This window comes from Muscardinus avellanarius (genome assembly GCF_963383645.1).
Source record: "Muscardinus avellanarius genome assembly, chromosome: 4".
NCBI lineage: Eukaryota > Metazoa > Chordata > Mammalia > Rodentia > Gliridae > Muscardinus > Muscardinus avellanarius.
The window spans coordinates 119706837-119729364 of NC_137789.1; the positions used below are offsets into that span (position 1 = coordinate 119706837).

Here is a 22528-nt window from a genome sequence, read left to right on the forward strand (position 1 = left end):
CTCTGCCTGACGAACATTTCCAGCTGGTGGCCAGGCATGTTAAGCTTTCCTTCATCCTCCTGTTTTATTAGAGGGACTCAACCCTCCCGTCCCAATATTCACCATCAGTGTGCAAACTACCAAATCAGGGCTGGCAGTTCCTGTCTGGGGTCGCTTTCCACCTCTTCAGCTTGGGTGAGGTGTCCCACCGGCATCGCCTCACTGAATTGCTCCTGACCGCTGAGTATAAAAGACGCCCACGGTGCGCCCCGTTTCACAGAGGAGAGAAATGCGCCTCCTCGGAGTCTTAGGTTCACAGAAATCTAAAGACGGCCAGCAAAAGCAAGGGGGCAGGAAGTACCCAAAGTGCTGGAGAAAATCTCTGTGTACATTGTCACTGTTGAGTCCCCCCCTGCCTTTTGTGTGTGTGTGAGTGTGCATGACATTTTTAAAAAACAAAATGGACTGCAACTGCAGCCATAAGTGTGTCCTGCTTCTTGGCTGCAACATATAACAGGAGCATCTTTCTGGGCAATAAATTAATTTTATGCCAACATTCCTCTTCCAGGAATCAAGTGTGTTAATCAAGTGTCTTGTATGTGCCCACTACTTCATTAGTGCTGGGGGGAGAAAACCAACTACAAAATGCAACAGCTGGCCCTCCACGATAGTGTGTGAGCCCATTCATTCCCTTTGCAGATATTTATTGAGCCCTGCCATGTGCTGGGCACGTTGCCAAGCGCTGTGGGGAAAACAGACAACAGGACTGCCATCCAAGACAAGAACCAGGGGCCCTCCCAAGTCCTTTGGTCCCCCAGCCCTACCACCCAGAGGCATCGCTGTTTATTTAGTTATTTATTTTATTGTGATAAAAATATACAACATAACATTTCCATTTTAAGTGCACAGTTCAGTGGCATTAAGTAATTCACATTGTTGCGCCACCAACACCACTGTCCACCTCCAGAGCTCCTTTCATCTTGTAAAACTGAAACTGTGCCCATAAAACAAGCCATCCGCCCCCTTGACCTCCCGAGAGTCCTTGAAACTACAGGGACGATACATCGCTGCACCCAGTATCCATGCATCTTTTTTTGTTGTTGTTGTTGTGGTACTGAGGGTGGAACCCAGGGGCCTTCTACCTCTGGTCTTCACCCCCAGACATATTTATTTGGAAACAGGGTCTATTTATATTTTATTTGGAATCAGGGTCTCACTTAGTTGCTGAGAGCCTCACTAAGCTGCTAAGGCTGGCTTTGAACCTGCGATCTTCCTGTCTCAGTCTCCTAAGTACTAGGATTACAAGCGTGTGCCACCACGCCCAGCTTTCCATGCGTCTTTCATTATCACTTCTAAAATGATCTTATGTTCCTCCTTTGAAACTGCATGGTGTTTTAAAAATTACTAAAGTGCTACAGATAGCACATGGCCATCAAAAATTCAAACAACACAAAAGGTATAAGATGAAAAGAATCGTCACTTCATAAAACATTTTTGCAGCTCTGCATCAGCGTTTTCACCTCTGTGTGGCCGCCCACGCTCTCTGGTGGGACATGTCAGAAATCCTCACCTGCTGGACACACATCCCTGGTTGTGGATCTTGGTTGACATCCAGGTCAGTTATGAATGAACAGCAGGCCCCTCGGCAGCCGCACACTGCAGCCCCTGCCTGGGCAGGGACAGGAAGCTGGGTCTGGGGTTTAATGGAAAATGACTATCCAGTGGGAGTACAAGTGCTCCCCATGCCCTCACTCAGATGAAGCAGGGCTGGGGGCGGCCAGGGCCGTCCAGGAAGGGCTGGCTCACTGGAAGTCTGGGACAGCCCACCCCCACCACACTGGCCTCTGCCACCACGTGGCTCTGGCCCACAAGCTTCACAGGTGCAGGGACATCCACTGACCCACAGTGACACTTACCTTAGCCTTTGGTTGTTTCTCCTGTGTCTCTGGCCTGGCTGAGGTTGGACACTGGAAGTATAGAGATGGGTTTGTTCTTAGGAGAGGAAGCAGAAGTCATTCCCTCCCTCCCTCTCTTCCTTCCTTCCTTTGTTCCTTCCTTCCTTGGCTGGGTTATTCAGCAATCTCTGCATTTACTCTCCAATCAGAACTAAGAGGCCGTGGCCTTCCCCAGCCATCTGGGGATGTCGCCACATGAAGCAGAACTTAGCCTGGACCAGCCCCTGAATGGACAAACTCTCCTTCTCTGAAAGATTCCGGCCATCTTCTGTGCTTTGGCCCTGGCCCTGCTCTGCCAATGGCCTAGAGGCTTTCAAGCCCTGCCTCTGCTCCTCTCCAATCTCCAGCATTTAGGGACACACAGGAGCTCCCCACAAGGCAGGGGCAGCCTTCTGGCCCCTAGGGGCAGGCTCTGCTTGCCTGAGTGAGCTTCCAGCTAGTCTCTACCCTGGGAGCCTCCTTCACCACCAGCTCCTGCTCCAGTGCAGCTCCTGCAGGGAGAGGCAGCTCAGCCTCAGCTCTATGGTGCTCTTGGCCCAGCCAGCAGGGAGAGGAATGGAGTTCTGTTGCCTGATGCAGTGTCTGGCAAGGCCCATCTCTTATCTGAGTTCCATTCCCAGCCCCCTTGCTGGACCCCACTTCCCAGGGGGAGGCAGGGCTGGGCTGCGGGCCATCTGGGGCCTCAGTGGAAGGGCCTGGCTGGAGGCCATCCAAGTAGAAATCCCCTCCTCTAGCGAGGCCCCTGGCCAAGCCATGAGGGCGGCCTGGGAAGAAAGACCCGAGGGGAGAGCGAGGGAGAGCGGGAAGGGAAGCTGTGGGGTGGCTGGTGCTGGGCTCCTCCCAGCCCTCCTTTCTTTCTGCCTCCCTTCCTGCAACCATTTGCCTTAGCCTGCTTTCTGCCCTTCTCACAGCACACAGCTGTGACAGGCTTGAACTGAAAGTGCCCAGATTGATATGAGAATTCAAGAGACCGAAGTCTGGGAAGCCCCAGCAGTGAAGTTTTGGCTGTAGTACACACTGCCGTATATTCCATAGCAACGTTCCTAGCACACGTTCCAAGCACACACACACACACAGCGTGTGCTTTCCAAGCACACATCCACCCAGCATGTGCTCCCAGCACGTGCTCCCAGCGTGTCTGCAGGGTTCCCTCGCCCGTGGGAAGGCGGCTTTTTCTTCCTTCTCATTTCCTACCAGCCTAGAGCCACGGAGCATCTTGCCCTGAGCTCAGTGCCGTTCGTTCCTGAATTCATTCAACATCTATTCACAGAACACCTACTCTGTGGAGCACAGTTCTGGGTCCTGGGAACACAGAGGGAGCAGACGTTCCATTGGCTGAAAGAGGCTGTGGACAAGAACATTTCCACCCAAGAAAATAAACAAACAGGATGCGGAAGAGCAAGCGATGGGGGCGGGGGGTCAACATGAGACCCCTGGAGGAGTGGATGTTGGAGCTGAGTGAGTCCTGAACATTGGGAACCGGCCAGGGCAGGTCCTGGAGAGCCTCTGGGTGCAGGGCCAGGTGTGCAGAGCCCCGAGGGGGCAGGGACAGGAGAGGCAGTGTGTGGACTGCAGTCTCCATCCGGAAGGCCTCAGATCTCCCAGGGCTGTGCTCTGAGTTGTGCTTTGAGCAGTTTTAGCAGGACCCGCCCCGTGGTACTGAGCTGGAGATTTCAGAAGCTTCCTCGTGGCAGAGGAGCTGGGGGACAGCGCAGCCCTGCTCAGCGCTCACAGGTGTGGGAGAGGGCAGGGACTGAGTAGAAGGACGAGGATGTGTGAGTGGGACCGTGCGGGGAGAGGGACCACCTGTGATCCCATAGAGGGGGCTGACCTGGGGAGCCAGAGGAAAGGGCAGAAGGGGCGGCACAGCAGGAAGAGAGGCCAGCCACACCCATACAGTAGTCGCTCCAGCACTGACAGAGATGGCGGACACCCTCAGCACGAGGGGGGGGGGGGCAGAAGCCAGATGGAGCGGGCTGAGAGTGGGAGGCAGGGAAGGATGAGGCTTTGAGATTGCATGGTAGCCATGGGTGGTGAGTGAGAACACGTCCTAGCTGGCTGGTCTAGGCGCTGGCCCAGGCCTGGCACTGGAGCGCACTCGCCAGATGGTGGCCGCAGTGAAAGTACTTGGGCCTCTGTTCCTGCTCTGGTGATCGCTCCCAGCGGGAGGGCACTGCACCCCGGCAGAGCCAGGCTGGCACACACGTGGGCATCCTCCACCTCTGGCCCCGGCACCCTGCGAACGTTGCTTCCATCAGTACCCCGGCATGGAATACCACCTCTCCCTTTGGCTGCCACATAGATGCTGGGTATTGAGGACATGAAAACCACTGGGTTCGAGGGGCTGGAGGAGCAGCCTCCGGGAGGAGGAGGCAGGGACTTTTTAGTTTTTCCACGAGCCAGGCAAAGGAAGTGGACCGAGGTTTGTCTGGTGTCACAGATATAACAGCTCATTGCTCATAAAAGGTCTCCTGCAGGGTGAGTTCTGCCTAAGCTTTTACCAAGTGACCTTAATCTGGACCCTGTCCTTCTGGCCCATGACCCTGTGATCTCCTGGCACCTGTGTCTCACCTCCTGGCTCTGGGGACCCCAGCATCCTATAAACCACTCCTCCCTGCCTGTCCCTCTGCCCTTGAGCTCCCACAAATAATGGAGAGGCAGCCTGTCTGGGGCGAGGCAGAGGAGCCACCAGCCTGCCCTGTGCTTCATGCCAGAGGGCCCACAGCCTTCCTTCTTCCTTTTAGGGCAATGTTGGCAAGGCTCTTAGGAGCCCTGTGTTGTTCTGGGGGTGGGGAGCCCGGGACAACAACTCAAAATAGTAACAGCTTCTGGAAGGGAGGGGAGGAGATGGTTCAGAAGATAGTCATCCAGACAGCCCAACTCCTCAGCCTTGCCAAAGACCTGAAAGGGAAAGGACTGCTGTGCCACATAGTAAACCAGGGCATGCGGCCCACCAATTTCCCCTCAGGCATTTCTAGTCTTTTGCTGTTATAAACATGTACTGTGCAAAGGGTATTCTTTTCCATGTTGTCGTGTGTCACTTAAGGATGGGGAGATTTTCTGAGAATGAGTTTGTTGCTGACAGAATGCCTGAGAAAAACAATGTTCAGGAGGAAAGACCTACTTTGGCTCATGGTTTCCGAGATCCAGTCCACGGTTGGCGGGCTCCACTGTTTATGGGCCTGTGGTGAGGCAGCGTATCAATGGGGAAGGTATGGCGGAGCAAAAGTGGGACAAAAGCTCTTGGTGTCCAGGAGGCAGAGACAAAGGGGTCAGGGCCAAGAAACATCCTAAGGGCATACCCTCAGTGGCCCACCCTGCCAACTAGGCCCCACTTCCCAATAACACCATCAGTCATGAAGCTGCCAGGATCAATGCTTTGATGGGGTCAGAGACTCGTGATCCAAGTGCCTAGCAGCCCCATCTCTGAATCTCTGAACACTTGCACTGGGGACCGACCATGCCTTCAGCACATGCCAGGTCCAGACTACAGCACTCACCTTGGCTTTTTTTTTTCAGTGCTGGAAATGGAACTCAGGGCCTGTGCGTGCTACTTTTGGCCTCTTGGTGCAACCCAGAGACCCCGCAAATGTGCAGTGTATGAGGCTGCTGTGGCGCATGGTGCACTGTGGAGGGGAGGTGTGGGTTCCTTTGGGTGTGGGTATTGGGGATTGAATCCAAAGGTGCTCTAATAATAAGCCACATCCCCAGCCCTTTTTGTTTAATTCTGAGAAAAGGTCTAGCTAAGTTGCTAAAGCTGGCCATGAACTTGTGATCCTCCTGTCTCAGCCTCCCAGGTAGCTGGGATTATAGGTATATGCCATTGCATTGGGCAGGATACTGCTTTAAAAATTGTGTGTGTGTGTGTGTGTGTGTGTGTGTGTGTGTGTGTGTGTGTGTGTTGCTAGGGAGTGAACCATTTCAATCCCTATTTTCTATATTATTATTCTTTATTTTGAAATAGAGTCTAAGTTGTGAAGGATCTCACTAATTAACTGAGGCTGACTAATAACCTGCGCTCCTCCTGACTCAGCCTCCTAAGTACTGGGATCACAAGCATGTGCCACCATTCCTGGCCTCTTTTTTTTTTTTTCATAATGAGAAGGAGTACACTCTAAAAAAAATTTGTGTGTGTGTGTGTGTATGTGGTACTAAGGATTAAACCCAGGGACATTCTACCTGAGCTATACCCCCAGGCCTGTTTAATTTTTTAATTTAAACAGGGTGTCACTAAGTTGCTGAATGTCTTGCCAAGTTGCTGAAGCTGGCCTTGAACCTGTGATCCTCCTGTTTTAGCCTCCCAAGTACTGGGATTACAGTGTGTGCCACCATGCCCAGCTTAAGATAATTTTCAAAACTATAGCATAGTAAACGTGATTGGCATAGTTCTTATTAAGAATAGCATGTGCTGGCTTGGCGTGGTGGCGCATGCTTGTAATCCCAGCATTCAGGAGGCTGAGACAGGAGGATCGCGCTGCACAGACAGCCTCAGCTACTTAGCGAGGCCCTTCGTAACTCGATGAGACCCTGTTTCAAAAAATTTAAAAAAGACTAAAAAATAGGGCTGGGGTGTATCTCGGAGGTACAGTGCCCCTGGGTTCCATCCCCAGTAAAGAAAAAAAAAAAAGAAAAGAAAAAAAGAATAGCATGTGCTATACTTTCCCCTGGTTGGCAGCACAGTGGGTTTCTTTCCAACAGCATCAACACAAATATACAATGCACAGTACAATAACAACAGCTACCACATCACTAGGCCATAGGCATTTTTTTTTTAGCTCCATTACAATCTTATGGGACCACCATCATACAATCAACCCGTTCTTTACCTAAAAGTCATATGTTGTGCGTGAGTGTACATGCTTTGGACCTGTGAGATTAAGGGAGAAACTGAGGGAGGTGGAGGATGAATGGGCTTGTTAGCGTGTGCGTGTGTGTGTGTGTGTGTGTGTGTGTGCGTGCGCGCGCGCGTGTGTATGTTACTGAGGATTGAATCCAGAGGCATTCTACCTTTTATTTGTTTTGAAATGGAATCTCATGAAGTTGCTGAGGCTGGCCTCAAACCTCTCAGCCTCCCAAGTATTGGTATTACAGGCATATGCCACTAGGCTTAATGCTTGTGAACATTTTAAATGACCTCTCAAAGGGACTTCTGTTTTGAGAATGAGTTCGGGGTCCTGGTTGCTAGGCAAGGCTGGGATCCTCAAAAGTCTGGTGGAAAGGTGTCTGCTGTATCCCCCCTCTACAGGAAAGAGTATCCTGACCGCCTGTCTCCACAGGACCAGGGTGTCCCCACCCGAAGACAACAAGCCGGGTCCCAGTGCTGTCCCTGAGCCGAGTGCCGGTCTGCCTGTCCCCATGGAGAAAGGACTCGCCTTGCCCCAGGACTGCCGGGACTTTGCGCATAGCCTGAGGATGCGGAGCAAATATGCTCTTTTCCTGGCTTTTGTGGTAGTGGTTTTTGTCTTCATTGAAAAGGAAAATAAAATCATATCAAGGTGAGGGACTGGGCGAGTCTCCCTTATCGAGGTGGGGTGGCTAGAGACAGGTGACTGTGGGGCCCTGCGAGCGCGTGCCTTCAACAGGTGATCGTCAGTGCCCTCCTACATCCCAGGCAGCGCGTCACGCACATGCCCTCCAATCTGCATAGTACTGAGACCTGGGCTCTGGACTGGGGCAGCCAGCTGGCATCCCCATGCTGGCATGGTCCAGCTGTGAGAGCTTAGGCAAGATACTTCACTTTTTGGAATTTAGATTCCTCTTCTGTTAAATATGACTTGAGATGAGGCCTGCCTTGTTGGGAAGATTCAATGAGAAAGTGTAAAAAGCATTTTTTTTTTTTTGTGGTACTGGGGTTCCTGGAAGCCCTTCTACCTCCGGGCTACACTCCCAGACCTATTTTTACATTTTTTAAATTTGAAAACAGGGTCTCCTAAGCCAGCGCACGCGGCTGGCTTCGAACCTGCGCGATCCTCCTGTCTCCGCCTCCCAAGCGCGGGGATTACAAGCGTGCGCCACCACGCCCGGCTGTAAAAAGTATTTAGAGCAGCACTGCCTGGCACATGGTTGGTGTCTGGGTTTGCTGATGTGACTCATTGGGTCCTGGCCCTGGACGATGGCTCACACTAGCGGCACAGCCCCTGTACAAGTCTTGATGTTACTGGTGAGGGTGAGCCCACGGGAAGGCAAGGTCCTCATGGGTACCCTCATGGGTGGGCTGCCCCATGCAGCTGCCTGGACTGTGTATCACTCAACTCCTGGGGAGTGTCAGTCAAACAGGCTACTCTGGGAATGTCCCCTATTCTAGTTGGCTGGGTGGTAGTGTGTGCAAGGGCCTGCTAGACATGGAATAGTTTCCTGAGTCTGTTCTTCCTGGTACAGGCCCTCCACCAAAGCCTCAGTGGAGATGGGTAGTCTAAGGATCTGGCTGAATAGCAGACATTGTCGGTGCCCCTCTTGGGTCCCTCAGCATAGAGGGATCCAGTTCAAGTTACTGGTCCCACTGCAGATCCCTGCACCTGAGAGCTTTCTCTCCATTGGCACACCGGCAAGCTACAGAACCAGGCTCCTACGTCTCTCAGACTTCCCTGGTCAGACTGGGCCTTATACACGGGAGAGCCTGTTCCCTAGCAGCACCCACTTCATGGACATCTTTCCCTCACCTCCCTGCCTGGTCCTTCTGTGATCCTGTCCCAAATCAACCACCCCTACTCAAATCTTTGCCTCAAAGTCTGCTTCTTGGGGAAGCCCAGCTCAGACAAACTCTGGATGGTCTGCTGGGAAGGTTGCCTCGTCACACAGGGCAACCGATCGCTGACCCTGGTCTCGCTGTGTCCCCAACAGGGTCTCGGACAAGCTGAAGCAGATCCCCCAGTCCCTGGCAGACGCCAACAGCACGGACCCGGCCCTGGTCTTGGCGGAGAACGGGTCCCTCCTGTCTTTAAGCGAGCTCGATCCCGCCTTCTCACAGCTACAGAGCCGCCTGCACAACCTCAGCATGCAGCTGGGCCTGGAGCCCGCGGCGGGGGGCGCCCTGCAGCCCGCGCGCCGACGCCACGTGCTCCTCATGGCCACCACCCGCACGGGCTCCTCGTTCGTGGGCGAGTTCTTCAACCAGCAGGGCAACATCTTCTACCTCTTCGAGCCGCTGTGGCACATCGAGCGCACCGTGTCTTTCGAGCAGGGGGGCGCCAGCGCGGCGGGCTCGGCGCTGGTCTACCGGGACGTGCTCAAGCAGCTCTTCCTGTGCGACCTGTACGTCCTGGAGCACTTCATCAGCCCCCTGCCGGAGGACCACCTGACGCAGAACATGTTCCGTCGGGGCTCCAGCCGCTCGCTCTGCGAGGACCCGGTGTGCACGCCCTTCGTCAAGAAGGTCTTTGAGAAGTACCGCTGCAAGAACCGCCGCTGCGGGCCCCTCAACGTCACGCTGGCCGCCGAGGCCTGCCGCCGCAAGGAGCACATGGCCCTCAAGGCCGTGCGCATCCGCCAGCTGGAGTTCCTGCAGCCGCTGGCCGAGGACCCCCGGCTGGACCTGCGCGTCATCCAGCTGGTGCGCGACCCCCGGGCCGTGCTGGCCTCCCGCATGGTGGCCTTCGCGGGCAAGTACGAGACCTGGAAGAAGTGGCTGGCCGAGAGCGAGGACCGGCTGAGGGAGGAGGAGGTGCAGCGGCTGCGGGCCAACTGCGAGAGCATCCGCCTGTCGGCCGAGCTGGGGCTGCGGCAGCCCGCCTGGCTGCGCGGCCGCTACCTGCTGGTGCGCTACGAGGACGTGGCGCGCAGGCCGCTGCAGAAGGCGCGCGAGATGTACCGCTTTGCCGGCATCCCGCTGACGCCGCAGGTGGAGGACTGGATCCAGAAGAACACCCAGGCGGCCCAGGACGGCAGCGGCATCTACTCCACTCAGAAGAACTCCTCGGAGCAGTTCGAGAAGTGGCGCTTCAGCATACCCTTCAAGCTGGCGCAGGTGGTGCAGGTCGCCTGCGGCCCCACCATGCGTCTCTTCGGCTACAAGCTGGCCCACGACGCCGCCTCCCTCACCAACCGCTCCGTCAGCCTGCTGGAGGAGCGGGGCACCTTCTGGGTCACGTAGGGGTCCTGGGCCCCGTGAACCCCTCCTCCGGAAAGGCCCGCCCTGCCTTCCTCACACCCAGGCCAGCAGTGAGACGCTGCACTGCTGGACGGCAGCGGGAAGCCGAGCCCCGGAGGCCAGCCAGCTCGCTTCCTTTGCGCAGCCACGGCCCAGGGCCTCTCTCTCTCTGAGAACGGGACAGCGCCTGTCCTCCTGACAGCTGTCACCCCAGACCTAAGGGCCTGCAGCCTCCGTAGCAGGCCTGCACTATTGCTGAGCCCCCGCTCTCTACTGCGTACACAGAAACATTCTTTAGCCAGGCACTGGTTGTAATCCCAGCAGGTACTGGGAGGCTGAGGCAGGATGATTTTAAGTGCGGGGCCAGCACCGAAAATTAGCGGGACTCTGTCTCAAAAATTTTAAAAGGCAGAGGGTATACCTCAGTAGTAGAGTGCCCCTGGCTTCAATCTCCAGTACCACAAAAAAGAAAGACACATTAATGCCTGTAGGCTTCATGGGCCAGCCTCCAAAGATTTAATAACCAGAAGGGTGGAGCTCAGACCTCCGGGGCTGTAGTCAGTGTTAACCTTTTCCTTCCTGGGTGTGGAAACTTGAGATCTGGGTGGGTCCTTGGGGAGGGACCAGGATAGCTCAGAATGGGGGCGGGGCACATTTGAAGCTCCTCAGGTGACATTGGCTATTTGCCAGCCAAAGAGAAATGAATTGCTATTTTAATAAACAGGATAGCTCTGTTGGTTACTGAGGAATATCAGCCTTGAATAGAACTACAAGACACATTGTGTGTGTGGACATATATACACTGACTCCACACAGACCAAAAAGAAGAAAGAAAGAAAGAAAGTTAATCATAAAAACAAATACACACACAAGTGTAGAAAAGATTCCCTGTTGTTCTACGCCCACAGGGTTTTTCTGCATCACACATCTAAAGAGGAATCTTTAGTTACATTTTCAGGATTATTGGAGGGGCTGGGGAAGGAAGCACAAGGGATGATGACACCGTTCCCTGGCCAGGTACAGGACTGACCTATGGACTGAGAACTGCCAAGCCCATGACCCCTGCCCATCCCGGATCTTTGTGGCTACCTCAGACCCATCCACATCCCACCGCTGGCAGGCAGGATGCTTTGAGATGGCGTGATCAACCCTCAGAGGCTCCGTCCAGCTCTCCCCTGGCTCCCTGGGAGGCATGTCCATATTTGAAAGCTGCCTTAGGCCTGGCTGGCAGAAGCAGCTTCAGTCCCTGGAGACAGAAGACAGTTCACGGGCCCTGCCATTTCGAGGCAGGCCTCATTCTTTGGGGCTGGGCCAAGAAGTTCAGAGTGCTCTGGGGAGAAGTCACTTTCCTGTGAAGCCTGCCTTCTTCAGGGTGGGGACAGAGGTCAGCCAGCTGGTCGCCACGGCTACAAGCTACAACTAGCGTCCAAAGGAATTCCTCCTCTAGGGTTCTGAAACGATTGCTCAACCCAGGATGGCTGGGCGTGTTACTCGGGGCTTTTTAGGCTATTTATGGCTTGATGTCTTTCTTGCTTTGTGACTGCTTTTGGTTTTGTTTCTGCAGGAGTCTTTGCTGGGAAGCAGTCTGGGCTGGAGGGCCTGGGAGAGGCTGGGGAAATGGCAGGGAGCCTTTGACTCCTGGCAGAAGGAGAGAACTGCAGGGGGAGCTTTCTCTCAGAAGGACTATATCTGAGGTAGCCACATGGCAGTGCCCCATGGGCTCTTCTGTGGGAACCTCATGTGGAACGAATCTCAGAAACCACCAGCATCCTGCTAAGTGACCAGAGCAGTGGGAAGTAGCAGCCCTCACCCCCTCTCAGGAAAGAGGCTAGTTATGCACTTCTCTCCTACACCCTACCACCTTTCCCCAGGGGGGCTTGAGGGCCTCATGACCAAGTAACAAGTGTCCCCAGAGTAGAAGCCCTTGCCCACTCCCGGGAGCAGCACCCAGGCCAGCTGGAGGTGCAGGAGCTGCAGCAGCTGGTGAGACTGCCCTGCTCTGTTTCTGATTTCCTGGACAACCTCTAACACCAGGTATGGCCCACTGTTAACACCGAGGGCTGAGTTGGTTTGAGTCAAAGGGATCTGGGGGGCATAGCATCAGAGCCCAGCCAGTGCTGCCCAGGAGAAGGGAAAGGCAAGCTGGCAGGGAGGCACTGGCTGCAAAGAGGAGAACACCACCATCTTGTAGGATTTATTGCAGTCCACCTATGTGGACCACTGGGTTCCGAGCACCATGGACTTGGGTCATTCGAGTACCCACTACTCTAGGTTTGACAGTCCAAGAACAAATTGTGCAGGAGCTGGCTCTTATGTAGAAAGGGACATAAGCGGTGGAAATTTAACCATGGGGCTGAGTGGGGATTCAATGTTTCTAAAAGGCCCAGGAATGCAGATGTTCTCAGCCCCCACTCTGCTCCCTCTTCTGCCCTCCTACATGGGGGTGCTGCCAGGGCTCTTCCTAAGGACCCTGCTGGATGGACAGCAAAATCCTTCCTCCCTGCCCTGGGGCCCAGGCCTCCATCTCTGAGAACAGTGCCAAGGACGGACCTTCAGGACTTCTCAGGACATTGACAATGTGTATACTGCAAGTTGATTTAATTTATTTATTTTGTGAAAAGAAGAAACAGAAAATATTATTTGTAGGGACTCGAAGCTTGTTGACCTGTATGAACCAAAAGAAGGAAATCAAGATAACAAGTAATAACAATAGAAACCATCCACACACAAGGACACCCAAAGATGGTTTCTAAGGGCAAGGGGGAATGAAGCCCCAGCACATGGTGCCCAGAGGCGCTGTGTAAGGAGGCTCCATGGCTTTTCTCTTCTTGATCTGATGATGAGATGCGGCCCCTCTTCTGCTGTATACCCTTTGCCCAGGTGTCTGCAACAGATCACAACTCAAGCAGGTGGATGTGGCCTTGAAATGGTCTCCCTGGGATTGGGGAGGGATCATGTGGGGGTAGCTTTGGGCTTTCCACTCTGCAAATGTGGCTGGCGTCATGCATTTGGGGGCTTTCGTATGGAGCAGAAAAGGAGGTGGTCCAGCTGGTGTAATGGGCAGCTGTCAACCAAAACCCAAAGAGCAGAGGGTGCCCAGGCAGCCCATCACAGTGACACCTTTCCTACCATTCCCCCTTTCTGACCATGGCAGGAGCTACAACAGGAGGTCATGGGACACCTGTCCCAGAGGATGGGCCTGGCCCAGGTGGAAGGGAGGAGACAGAGCATCAGATGGTCTGATCCCAGCCCTAAAGGGTCTTCTACCTCCATCTTCCTTGCTAGAGCTTGTTTTTGTTGACTCTAGGGCTTCTCCCTGGAGAAGGCCTATATTTTGAAGGCCAGGAACAAAAAACTGGACGGCTGTGTCCCAGGACATTCCCCTCCTACCCTGCTCCAAAGGCTGAAAGCAAAGGCAGGTCTGGCGGGGATGGTCCAAGGCAGGGAGAGGAAGGGTGGGACTAGGGAGCAGACACCAGAGGGGGCCAAGCAGGGCTTGTCAATCTGTAGGAAGTGAAAGTGGAAACATCTAGCCAAGCGTTGTGACGCACACTTGTAATTCCAGCATTCAGGAGGCTGAGACAGGAGGAGCACGGTTCAAAGACAGCCTCAGCTACTACTTAGTGAGGCCTCTTGTAACTCAGTGAAATCCTGTTTCAAAATAAAGAATAAAAAAATAGGGCTGGGGGTATAGCTTCAGAGGTAGAATGTCCCTGGGTCCATCCCAGTACCGAAGGAAGGAAGGAAGGAAGGAAGGAAGGAAGGAAGGAAGGAAGGAAGGAAGGAAGGAAGGAAGGAAGGGGAAAAGAAAAAAGAAAGCAAGTGGCAATATCTCCTCAGGGCCCTGAGCTGGTGGGTTTGCTTGTGAGGATCCTTAGGACATGGTTGAGCCACATGGGAGGGAGAAGGGCCAGGGTTCCCCAAGTCAGCCACATTACCCCCAGTTCCAGATATAGCAGGTGCTCTTCTACCTCGAAAGCATGGAGCAGAATTGGCAATTTTGATGGCCAAAGAGCTTCAAGACCCTTTGTGACCTTTATCACCCGATGTCCACATGGGGGATGGATTATGTGTGTTCCCAGGACACCGACATGGCACCATCCTCACAGACCGAGTTCATGCTATGGACCAGCTACTTTTCTGGGGGAATAGAATGACGCTTGTGAAATTTCTGTCTCCTCTGTGTATTCTAGGCCTGGCTTCCCTGCTCCCTCTGGGGTCCTACAAACTCTTTTGCCAAGACCTGGGCTCCATGTCCTGTCTCACAACCACATGGTACAGGAGACTCCCATCATGGCGCACACAGCCACAGAACAGTCAGTGTGTGCCCATATGCACTGTCTCTGGTGCTGGCCCACACTGTGCCCAGCTCCCCTGCCATAATGGCCCTGGATGTCCCAGCCAGGGCCAGAGATAACCTGTCATCTCCTGGAAAGGCCGGGGTTGCCCTTCACTGTGCTGGCGGCCACCGGAATAGAATGTGAACCCATTGCCTGATAGCTGACTTGACTTATTTAATTAAAGATGAAAACATGCAAGGAGCAAATTCTGCAGCGTTTCTTTTTGCATTTGTTCTCTGTAGCAACTGAATCATAAACACTGATGGGGAAAGTTAACGACAGTGGTGGGAAAGACCTGGGTCTTCCCTGCATGAAGCAGAACAGGGAAACCTGCTGCCCACTCCAAAGGCAGCAGGGGCAGCGAGTGTGGAAAGTGCAGGGGCGGCATGAATGGTCCTTACTGTCACAAGGCGGCAGAGCTCCTCATCAGTGGAGCCAGCCACAGGATGAGGTGTCAGAGAGAACCATACGCAAGTATTACCTCGTATTATGGGGCAGGGACAGGAGCACTAGGCTGGTCATCAAGGGGCCTGGGAACAAGCCCCAGCTTTGACACTGTCTGGCCATGGACCCTGGGCAAGTCACTGCCTTATCTGGGCCCCAGTTTCCTTTCAGAGTGAAGGGTTTAAGTGGTTTCCAGTCATTGTTCACAAAGACCCCTTTATGGGTTCAAAGTCAGCTGAAAGGATAGACAATACCCTGTCAAACAGAACAGCATGTGGTGAATCAACCTCACATATTGATACTATTTAAGTTGTGATTTAATCTTCAACAAAACCTCAAAACCACACAGAGATGCTGTGTGTGGTCATGCATGCCTATAATCCCAGTACTTGGGAGGCTGAGAGCGGAGCATCCCAGGTTCAAGGCCAGCCTCGGCAACGTAGACTCTCAGCAACCTAGTAAGATCCTGTTTCCAAATTAAAAATCAAATAGGGCTTGGGTATAGCTCAAAGGTAGAAAGCCTCTGGGTCCTGTCCCCAGCACCACACACACACACACACACACACACACACACACACACACACACCAAAACATACAAAAAATCAAAGAAATGAGAAGATTGCTAAGGACCCTTTGGGCTAAGAAATGGAGTCCTTTCAAATTGCAGTTTCATTATTCTATCAGTCATAACATATTTAGTGTAAATCAGATTTCAGCCCTGTGAGTCAGGTTTCTGTTACTTTTACAATTACCTGAGATAATCAAAGAGACAAGATTAGCTGGACATGGTAGCACACATCTATGACTCTAGCACTTGGGAGGCTGAGACAGGAGGATTGCAGGTTCCAGACAAACTTCAGTGACTTAACAAGACCCTGTTTCAAAATAAAAATAGAATAAGACTGAAAGTGTATCTTGGAAGTAGAACAAGCCTGGATTCAATCCCCAGTACCAAAAAGAAAAAAAAGTTAAAGACAAAGGTTGCCAGGTATCCGTGTGTGTGTGTGTGTGTGTGTGTGTGTGTGTGTGTGTGTGTGTGTAAAATCCGGAGGCTGAGACAGAAGGATCACAGATTTGAGAGTAGTATCAGCAATATAGTGAGACTCTCAGCAACCTAGTGAGAACTTGTTTCAAAAACTAAAAAAGGGTTGGGGGTATGGCTCAGAGGTAGGAGGCCTCTAGGTTCAATCTCAGTACCACAGACAGAGAGAGAAAAGAGAGGTTCATTTGGCTCACATTTGTGGAGATTTCAGTCCATGATTGGGCAAACTTTTGCTTTCAGGCCTCTGGGGGGGACATGTCATGGCAAAGTGCATGGCATAGCAATACATTCACTTCAAGACCAAGACTTGGGGTAAAGGGGAAGAAGGAGCTAGGGTTCCAATATCCCCTTCAAGGTCATACCCCCATGACCTACAGACCTCCCACCAGGCCCACCTCTTAAAGGTTCCATGACGGCCAGGCATGGTGGCGCACGCTTGTAATCCCCGCGCTTGGGAGGCGGAGACAGGAGGATCGCGCAGGTTCAAAGCCAGGCTCGCTGGCTTAAGAGACCCTGTTTCCAAATAAAAATATAAAATAGGTCTGGGAGTGTATCCCAGAGGTAGAAGGGCTTCCAGGAACCCAGTACCACCAAATAAATAAATAAATAAATAAATAAATAAATAAATAAATATTCCATCACCTCCCAATAGCACCTTTGGGGTCCAACCTTTAACCCATGAGCCTTTGGAGAAAAAAGTATAGCAGAAGCTCTTGTCTCCCGAGTGCCCGGGGGAATGGTGTTTCCCCAGGGGAGAGAAAGAGTTCCTTTGCTGGTTTGGGGACATCAGGAACAGCCACAGCAGCTATGGGGAGGCAGAGGAGAACTGAGCCCCAGAGACAGAGGTTCCTAAAAGGAGGAGGTGATGGCACCGTGTGGCATGACACAAGGGGATGGGGCCCCTCCCCAAACTCAACCATGAGCCTCTGCCATTGCACACAATCCTGGCTGTAGAAATTCAAACCACTTCCTTCCCAGGCCTCAAAATACGTGAGTGGGCTTGGCGACACCCCGGCCCGGGCATAGAGTCTGGCACCCTGGTTGGGGCTATTGCTGCCTGCCCTGGTCTGGGGACTGGATATAGTTAGCTCAACTTCTGGGCTGGGTTTCCTGCCACAAATGAGCCCCTAGAGAATCAAATCACCCTCATCACAGAGAGTCCTGGACACTCACTCACCCTTGAGCCACCAGCCCGGGATGGAAGCCACCTTTCCTTCTCCTTTCTCTTCCCCAATATCCTTAGGGGCTCCTGAGTCTTCCTCCCCTACATCCCGACTTCCTCAACCCCGCGGAATGAGGGAACGTACCACAGGAGCTCCGAGACGGTGGAACCCATTGGGAAGCAGTCTGCTGGGCAGAGCCCGGTCCTGGGGCAGGCCAGCCTGACCCAGCCTGCAGTCCACAGTAGAGAAAGTACAGCTGCCTTTTGGAGGAACTGCAGTCCCCGGACTGCTCTTGGGAAGTCACAGTGCACATCACTTTATAAAAGATCTGAAAAGCCCTGCTTTCCTTTGATCCATGTTAAAGATTACTTCACAGAAAGAACCACTTTTACAGGCAGGATCTTTTTTATCATTTCCCCTCACCCACCCCAATGACAATATAAGACTCTGGAATTCTATAGAACAGTTCATAAGCACCAGAAACCCGCAGGTAGACGTGTATAGGCCAGAAGGCAGACAAGAAGGTAGTCAGTGAAGTGGCTAGGGAGAAAGGCCAGGGCTGAATTAAAGGGGTCCACCCTGAGGCCTTCATGACTGCAGCAGCCTTGGGGTCACCGTGGGCCAGAGTTCATGGCTCCAACATCTACACCACTGTTATTAAACCTCCTGGGCCCCAAAACCCTTGGTCCTTGGCTTTTTCCATTCAACCCACACCTGTGATGACCTATACAGAGTGGGAACCACAGACCGGGCCTGTCATAAACACCTCAGGACACCATTTATCAGAGAAACTGGAGTTTGAGATAGTCCATAAAGGAGCCGTTTTTTTAAACAGCTGGACTGAGGTTACCAACAGTAAACAGGTTCCCTGAAAGTGTGAGCTTCTAGTAGCTAGTAAAGCCTCTGCTGAATGTGTTGTGCGGTTTATTGGAAGAACAAGCTGGTAGGTAGTAAAGGTTCAGCGGGAGAGGCTCTCCCAGTCAGAATGGAGGAGGGAGTCAGGATGGGGAGGGAGGGAGTGGAGAAGGAAGGAGGCAGGAAGTGACAATCTGGGCTTACAGTCTCTTGATGCAGGGGAGAAAGAGATCGGCGTTGCTAAAGAAGCGGCTGCAGCCAGAGCATCTCATAAGCTAACATGCCCTGTGACTTAACCAAAAACTTAGGGTGTCCAAGAATATAGGGAACTCTTGCCAGGTGCAGTGGTGCAAACCTGTAATCTCAGCTACTCAGGAGGCTGTGGTAGGAGGATAGCAAAGCTGAGACTACAATTTGGTGAGACCCTGTCTCTAGATAATAAATAAAAAGGGCTGGGAATGCAGCTCAGGGGTAGAGCTGGGTTCAATCCCTAGTACCATGGAAAAAAACGTATATAGGGGACTTTCAGGTCCAGATACACATACACACCTGCACACCACTGGCCATGGGCCAAATCTGTACCCCTTGGCTGTGTAGCTACAGTGTTTGTTGTTGTTAACAATTGGCATTAGAAGCCACATGAAGGCTTCTAAGAACCACATAAGAACCAGATTTCTGATTCCTCTTTAACACTACGCATCTTGGTTTGAGTTACATCAGAAGCTGACTCTGGGACAGGGTCGGGAAACCAGTGATTTCTTTGGGATCTACAAACAGTCCAGAAAGGAAGTGGAGAGGGAGGCAACCAGCAAAGGGGATATTGATCAGTCAGCGGAGACCTTGGGAAGTCAGAGCAGAATCCTCCTGAAATGATGAAGTCCCTGCTTTGAAATTGCCCCAGGAGGCGTGAGGCTGGATGTTCCCGCACCAGCCCGGTCAGTCTTGGCAGAAGGCTGCTTGCTCCTGGGGAGTATTAATTCCCTAGCACTGTCCTGCTGGCCCCGGCAGGACAGCATTCCAGATTTCTGGGAAAAGCCTCAGGCTCAGGAGCAAAAATACAGGTGGCTGTAAGCTTCCAGAGCACAGTGGAAGGTAAGGTATGAGGAATGGGAGAGCTGGACAGCCTCTGCACCCTGGGGCGATCTGGTCATGGGCCCCTGATTCCCACAGGAAGAGGTGCTGAAGCTGGGAGAAGGGCAGGGACCCCGCCAGGCCCCAGCAGCTCGCTCACTGCCACCTAGCACTTGATTGAGAGACTGAGATTTTAATTTGGACAAGGAAACTTCTCTGTGAATCTATGTCTGTCCAAGATGAGAAAGCCCCAGGCCAGGAGGGCGGCAGCTGCCACGCTATTTGTGTTCCACGCTATTCCCGACCTTTGTAAGCACTTGGCTTCCCACCACTGAGGTGAGGTCCTGGTGGAATGCTGGGGCGTCCGGGATGCCCTGACAAGCCCTCCCCGGCTCCTTAACACTTAGCCCTCGGGAGTAAGGTGGTTGGTCCAGAAGCCACCTGCTTGGCCAGTCGCCTCATCGGAGCACCACGGACCTCCACCGGCCCTTTGCCATCGCTCACCACGCCCATCTGGATTTCTCTCCACACAGAAGCAGAGCGCGTATTAGTTCTGTTACAATAGCTGAATACTGGCGACTGGGTAATTGATGCAGCATAGAGGTTTATTTCACTCATGGTTCTAGAGGCCAGGAAGTCCAAGAACATGGCGCGGGCATCTGGTGAGGGCCCCGTCCTGCATCACAACACGGCGGAGGGCGCCTCAGAGAGCTTGCTTGTATGACAAAGCCACTCCCTTAGCAACCCATTAGCCCATGAATCACTTCCCACAGGTCCCACCACCAAATACCACTGACATTTGACTTTGGGTCTCTGAGCTCATGTGTAGGTTGGGGATGCTAGCCAACAGGAAGGGTGGACAATGTGTGCAGCGCTCCTGGTCCACGGTGAGACTGGAATCAAAGGTGATCATCGTGCTTGAAGATGCCCAGGGTCCCTCAGCCTGTGGCTGACATCTTCAGGATGCCACTCAGTCCTTAAACGAACAAATACCTTGGAGACCCAGGTAAAGCTCTTCACTCAGCGCTGGTCCCACCCAGCAAGGGCTGCAGATACAGAGACCAAGATGTCCCAGAGGAATGCTCAGAGTCTGGAAGAGGAAGGTGAGGCTAGTTTCCTTTTTTTTGGAAGTGTTCATTAATTCCACTTTTGTTGTTTTTGTTTGTGTACTGGGGGTGAAACTCAGGGGTATTCTACCTCAGAAATATACCCCCAGCCCATTTATTTATTTGTTCATTTGTTTGTTTATTGATTGATTGATACCAGGGATTGAACCTACAGCATAGTCATCTTACTTCTAAGTTACACCCCAGCCCTGTTTTATTTTTTGTTTTTGAAAAACATTCTCGCTAGGCTGTGGAGAGTCTTGCTAAGTTGCTGAGGCTGGCCTCAAATTTGTGATCCTCTTGTCTTAGCTTCCCCAGTATTGGATTACAGGATGTGCCACCATGCCTGGACAGTTGCTTTTAATATTCTCTTGATTTGTTTAAGCAGTTTCTCTTCCAGGAAAAAATACCCTCTAGCTTTCCTCTCTTTGAATGGAAACACTGACACTTGAGAACCAAGGGGACACTGGATTAAATTAGTTAATTCTGAACCTCACCCCGTCAGAGGTGCTTCTCCCCCTGCCCTGGCCCCTGAGGGGTCTGCTGGTCTGAAGAGGAGAGCGTTCAGACCTGGCCCGGAGCCCACGGCTTCCTGATGCTGGTCCTGCCTGGCTGGGGAGCAGAGGAACAGTGAGGCCTGTGTCGAGACTTGCGTGTGGAGGCAGGAGCCCGTTCAAAGGACAGGCTCCTAAACTGTACATGTGGATGCCGGGGACAGAGCTGGAGCCTCAGTCCCTGAGCTTGGCATCCACATTGTACAACTGAAAGGTGAAGAAGGTCAGGTAGCACCTGGAAAAAGCGTGTGTGTGTGTGTGTGTGTGTGTGTGTGTGTGTGTGTGTGTTGCTGGGATTGAACCCAGGGGCATTCTGCCTCCATGCTACCCCCACTCCCTTTTATTTTGCAATAAGTTCTCACTAGGTTACTGAGAGTCTTGCTAAGTTGCTAAGGCTGGCCTCGAGCCTGTGCTCCTCCTGCCTCAGTCTCCCAAGTACTGAGATTATATATATCTGCTACCACACTCGGCTCTCATAATTTTTTTATTATGATAAAATACATATGACATGAATATTACTCTTAGTGACATGTAGCCCATTCATCAAGTGCAATCATCATTACTATCTAGTTCCAGAACACTTTCATCACCCAAAAAAGATGTCTCTGTTCTCCTGACATGAGACAGAAAGCAGCGGAAACAGTTGAGTCGCACCAGCGTTGGCCGTGTGCCTACTGGACGCAGGACCCACGCAGGGCTGCAGGGCACGGAAGGCAGGAGCCGGAGCCGCCTCCCTCAGCCTCCGCCTGTGCCGCACAGGACCTCCCACGTCAGATTTCCCAAGGCGGGCTCAGGGTTACATACTTCAATACTGCCCAATAGAGGAAATGCATCAACAATGCCAATGTGGCTTTATTTATAATCATCTGTACAAATAAATTCACAGATAGAAAACAATGTCTATCAGACCCGGTGTCTATGGCAGTACCTCCCTGCCTGTGGTGGGTGAGACTGTCCAGTTTGAAGCAGATCGGGCCTCCTGACAGCTCTGACCTGCCCTCGATGCTGCATGATCCTTCAGACTGTATCTGCCACCACAGCTCCTAGGGAGCCTCGTGGGGCACCCCAAGAGGGCCGGGAATGCCACCAGAGGATGTGTGATCCCAGAGATGGGAGCAGCGGGAACTGCTGGCGTGGCTAGAGCGGAGCCACACGTGACCTCTTAGAGGGCAGGTGGGAGCCAAGCGAGACTGGGCGTTTTGAAAATGCCAGCTTTACTGCGTAGAGTGAGCCAGCCTGTCTGCTTTCACGGCCCAGCTCTGCCTGTTCCCACACTAGGTGAGCCCGGGCAATGGCCTCACCTGTCTTTGCCACAATTTCCTCATGTGTAAAATGGGGCTGAGGATGGTGTCTACCCCATGGGGTCAATGTAAGGATTAAGTAATAGGTGCAAATGGCCTGACACACTAAGTGTGCATATGTGTTAGCTAGAGTGCTAGGAGTCTGCTCAGAGGTAGGAATGAAGAGGGCAAGGCAGGGAGGTCTCACTTTCTTCCCAGAAATGAGATCAGTTATATATCCATGAACATTACAAGCACGCCAGCATTTATAATCTTAGGTATGTACGTACGTATGTACGTATGTATGTATGTATGTATGTACGTACGTACGTATGTATGTATTTATTTATTTATTTTGTGGTACTGGGGGTGGAACCCAGAGGCTTTTCTACCTCCGGACTATATTCCCAGACATATATAATATATATATACATATATAAAATATATATATATAATATATATATATATATTTTTTTTTTTTTAACGGTCTCACTAAGTTGCTGAGAGTCTCACTAAGTAGCTGGGGCTGGCTTCGAACCTGCGCGATCCTCCTGTCTCCGCCTCCCAAACTCGGGGATTACAAGCCTGCGCCACCACGCCCTGCATAATCTTAGGTATTTAGATTAGAGTCAAGCAGGGCAGAGGAGGAATGG

At 52.4% G+C, this 22528-nt stretch overlaps 1 protein-coding gene across 1 annotated transcript; it reads left to right on the forward strand.

Annotated features, from left to right (window-relative positions):
• Window positions 1-7283: 7283 nt before the first annotated feature.
• On the forward strand, window positions 7284-10023 carry CHST3 (carbohydrate sulfotransferase 3; the record flags this gene model as incomplete). The annotated part of the gene is made up of 2 exons (XM_080693682.1): window positions 7284-7429; window positions 8775-10023. The coding sequence occupies exons 1-2, from the start codon at window positions 7290-7292 to the stop codon at window positions 10021-10023; spliced, it is 1389 nt and encodes a 462-aa protein (XP_080549808.1). The 5' UTR covers window positions 7284-7289.
• Between the last annotated feature and the right edge of the window lie 12505 nt (window positions 10024-22528).